Source organism: Meleagris gallopavo, chromosome Z (genome assembly GCF_000146605.3).
Source record: "Meleagris gallopavo isolate NT-WF06-2002-E0010 breed Aviagen turkey brand Nicholas breeding stock chromosome Z, Turkey_5.1, whole genome shotgun sequence".
NCBI lineage: Eukaryota > Metazoa > Chordata > Aves > Galliformes > Phasianidae > Meleagris > Meleagris gallopavo.
In genome coordinates, this window is record NC_015041.2 from 41,361,563 (window position 1) to 41,364,561 (window position 2,999).

General features: G+C 35.1%; 1 protein-coding gene across 1 annotated transcript in view; it reads right to left on the reverse strand.

Moving 5' to 3' along the window:
• The window catches only part of LOC104915165 (adenomatous polyposis coli protein), a 24,357-nt gene extending 24,102 nt beyond the window's left edge, over positions 1-255 (reverse strand). Inside the window, exon 1 of the mRNA XM_031557422.1 lies at positions 220-255. Within this exon, the coding sequence (XP_031413282.1) occupies positions 220-255 (36 nt within the window). The remainder of the gene's footprint in view (positions 1-219) is intronic.
• Positions 256-2,999: the final 2,744 nt, after the last annotated feature.

Consider the following 2,999-nt stretch of genomic DNA (forward strand, 5'->3'; position numbering starts at 1 on the left):
AAATAATAAAAAAAATTATTATAAAGCAACATTTATTAGATTTACATTTTTAATAATTCAAGACTTGAGGCAAGAAGGGGAAAGCTAATATCACTAGTCAAAGAACAAAACAGGCGTCATCACTTTCTGTTCATTTTTATGATGCCTGTTGTGCAGAATGGCGTAAATATGGAGCTTAAAAAAAAAAGGGTTTTACTAACAGTAAAAGTATATACATACCTCTAAGTATGTGCAAATACCCACAGGGTCAACCATCGGAAGAGGACATGACTATTAAACAGTCAGATCCCATGCTACTATTCTATTTCCCCATTTCTCCCTTATTAAATATGTATGAAGTGAAATGTATGTATATGCACAACTGCACTGCTACAGAGAGATTGCTAACTTGCAGTGAATTTCAAAATTCCATATTATTTTAGAATACAAAACATAATTCAATTACAGTGACTGCAAAATACTCATTATTATTGAATTAAAATACTTTTTGACAAATATAATAGGGTTTTGAGCTCTGTTTGGGATGCCACAGTGCCAAGTGAGAGCTGTATTACTGAATTTGCATTAAATTACATCCCAGTATCTTCAACTCACTGCCTACTGTGGCTGACTGTGATGTTTTCAGTGATGCATGCTACCAAATGCTACCAACCCAGAAGGACCACAGCTTATCAAGGAGATACAGTCTGTCAGCTAGAAAACTCAGCTGACAGGGCACGACATAAATGTACTTTGTTTTTAATACAGTAGGTTAAAAATCTATTTTATAAATTTTACAAACTCTATTTTATAAATTACTATGCTTTTATAGTTTGTTTCACTATCAAAATTTGTTTATGTAACAGGCAAAGAGCAGACTGAAGAGTCAGATTCTTTGCGCCATTCCCACCTCTGAAAAATAATACAAACAAGAATTAACAGAAATTCCTTCAGTCTATGCTTTTGATTCATTAATTGCCTCCTAATAAGTCCTTTTCAAAATCAAGAAATTTACAATACAAGCTGCTCTTGTTCACTACTTGAGCCATTCTGCAAAACTTTTAGTTTCTTCTTTACTTTTCTTTATTGTCTACGGTAATTTGTTTGTGCTGAGCCACAAAAAAATTCAGTGAATTATCAAAGAAATCCAAACAAAGCGTTCTGTGTGCTAAATGGAACATGTATCAAAACAAACTTCTAAAAATGAAAGTCAGGAGAAGAATCGTTCTTTTAAGTCAACAGAGGACACAGTACCACACAAACAACTCGTAAGAGCCAAAATTACCACATACAAAAAGCTTTAACTTTGGCCACATCGGCCAAAATGCTGAAGAAAATCACTAGCAAAATGAAGTTGATTTATTAAGAGTTGGCTGGAAGATACATGCAAACAATGCCAAGACGAAGACAGATTCAATGTAGGCACCACTTTCTGAGGAACACTATTTGCATGGCAGTGAATAAATGAAAAGCATGATAGAAGATTCTCATTATCTGGTGACACACAGGCTAATGAAGGAGGGAAATTTATGTTTAACTGCTGTTAGTAGCAAGTGAAAAATAAGGCTTTTTTCTTTTTGTTCTCATCTGTATCCGAGGTAAAAAAGGATTCTCCTCCAAAAGGCTCTAAGACATATATACAGGCAGAATTAGGACAACAGAAAAAAATCAAAATGCTGAATAAAAAAAAAAAACAGAATCGAAAGATATTATAAGAAATGGCAATATTTCAAGAGTCTCACAGAAGTAACATAATATGATCATGACTTGTAACTGCTTTGTAAATTTTAACAAAGCTATTGGACCACACTGGGGAAAATAAAGAGAACAAAATCTCCACTCCTACCAGTTTTTATTATGACAAATTTATCCTAGTGTCACCTCATACAGAACTTAGAAAGTTAAATTACCATACATTATTGTCCCAACTAACATAATGTTAAAAGTGCAAATTTTCACATACACACACACAAAGTAGCAAACATAAATCTTTTCCATGAAATAATGCACTAGGGATTGTGCTACTATCAAGATGTTCAGAGCTTTGCAAGTGACCTGCTTAGACCTTCTAATTAACACTTTCTACTGTGCTCCCAAATTAGACTGAAAATTCTTTAAACAAATACCTGAAGCTAAGCTATAAACCAAGACAATAAGCAAACCTTATAATCAAAAATATTAAACACTTAAATGAAAAAAAAGAAAAGTGACTTGAAAAGACACATCAGTTATTCTTGAGTCTCGGTACAACTCTCCCACTTCCTATGGTATTCTTGCAGGGCAGATGTGAATGGGAGCACACACTGTACACTGCTTCCTGCTCTGTGAAAAGACATTCCATCACCAACCTGGCAGACCTCTTCGTCACCTACTCCCCATGACCGTCCCTTAGGTTCTCTTCTTGAGCTATGATTCCCAGACTGCTGTCACATCCTTCCTTTTACCCTCTCCAACCCTCCATCCCATCCAGAGCCAATGAAGGCCCCCTTCTTCATAATGTTCAGGAGTTCTAGAAGGGAGGCGAATTTCCTCCTCCTTCTGAGGCTCTGCTCCAATCAGTCTTAAGAGAGCAGGATACTGTTAGAGAAAAAAAAAAACAAACAAACTAGAAGCAAAAATGCAAACACTGTCCTTTCACGCCAAGTCAGACCAAATGCCAATCCATGCCATCATCCTATCTCAGTAGAAACTCATAAATATGTTAAAAATAATAAAATTGTCCATTTAACTTGTGTATCACTCCTTCCAGCTTATAGCTGTTAATATCTTGAAAATTCATCTCTGGTGGTACTAACTCCCAGACAATTCTTTCAGCATCCAAATGAGCTGAATTTTATCTCTCATATATTTCTTCACTCAGTGCCATTTCTGAAGTTCTTCTTTTCATTTTTAATCATACTGAAAAACTTTTACGTTTCCCCCCACACAAAGTAAGTTACAAATTAAGATGAACAAAACAGGTCACAGCAGACATCTCACCATCTCACTAGGTGGTACTGGCTATCTAAAAAAAAAAAAAA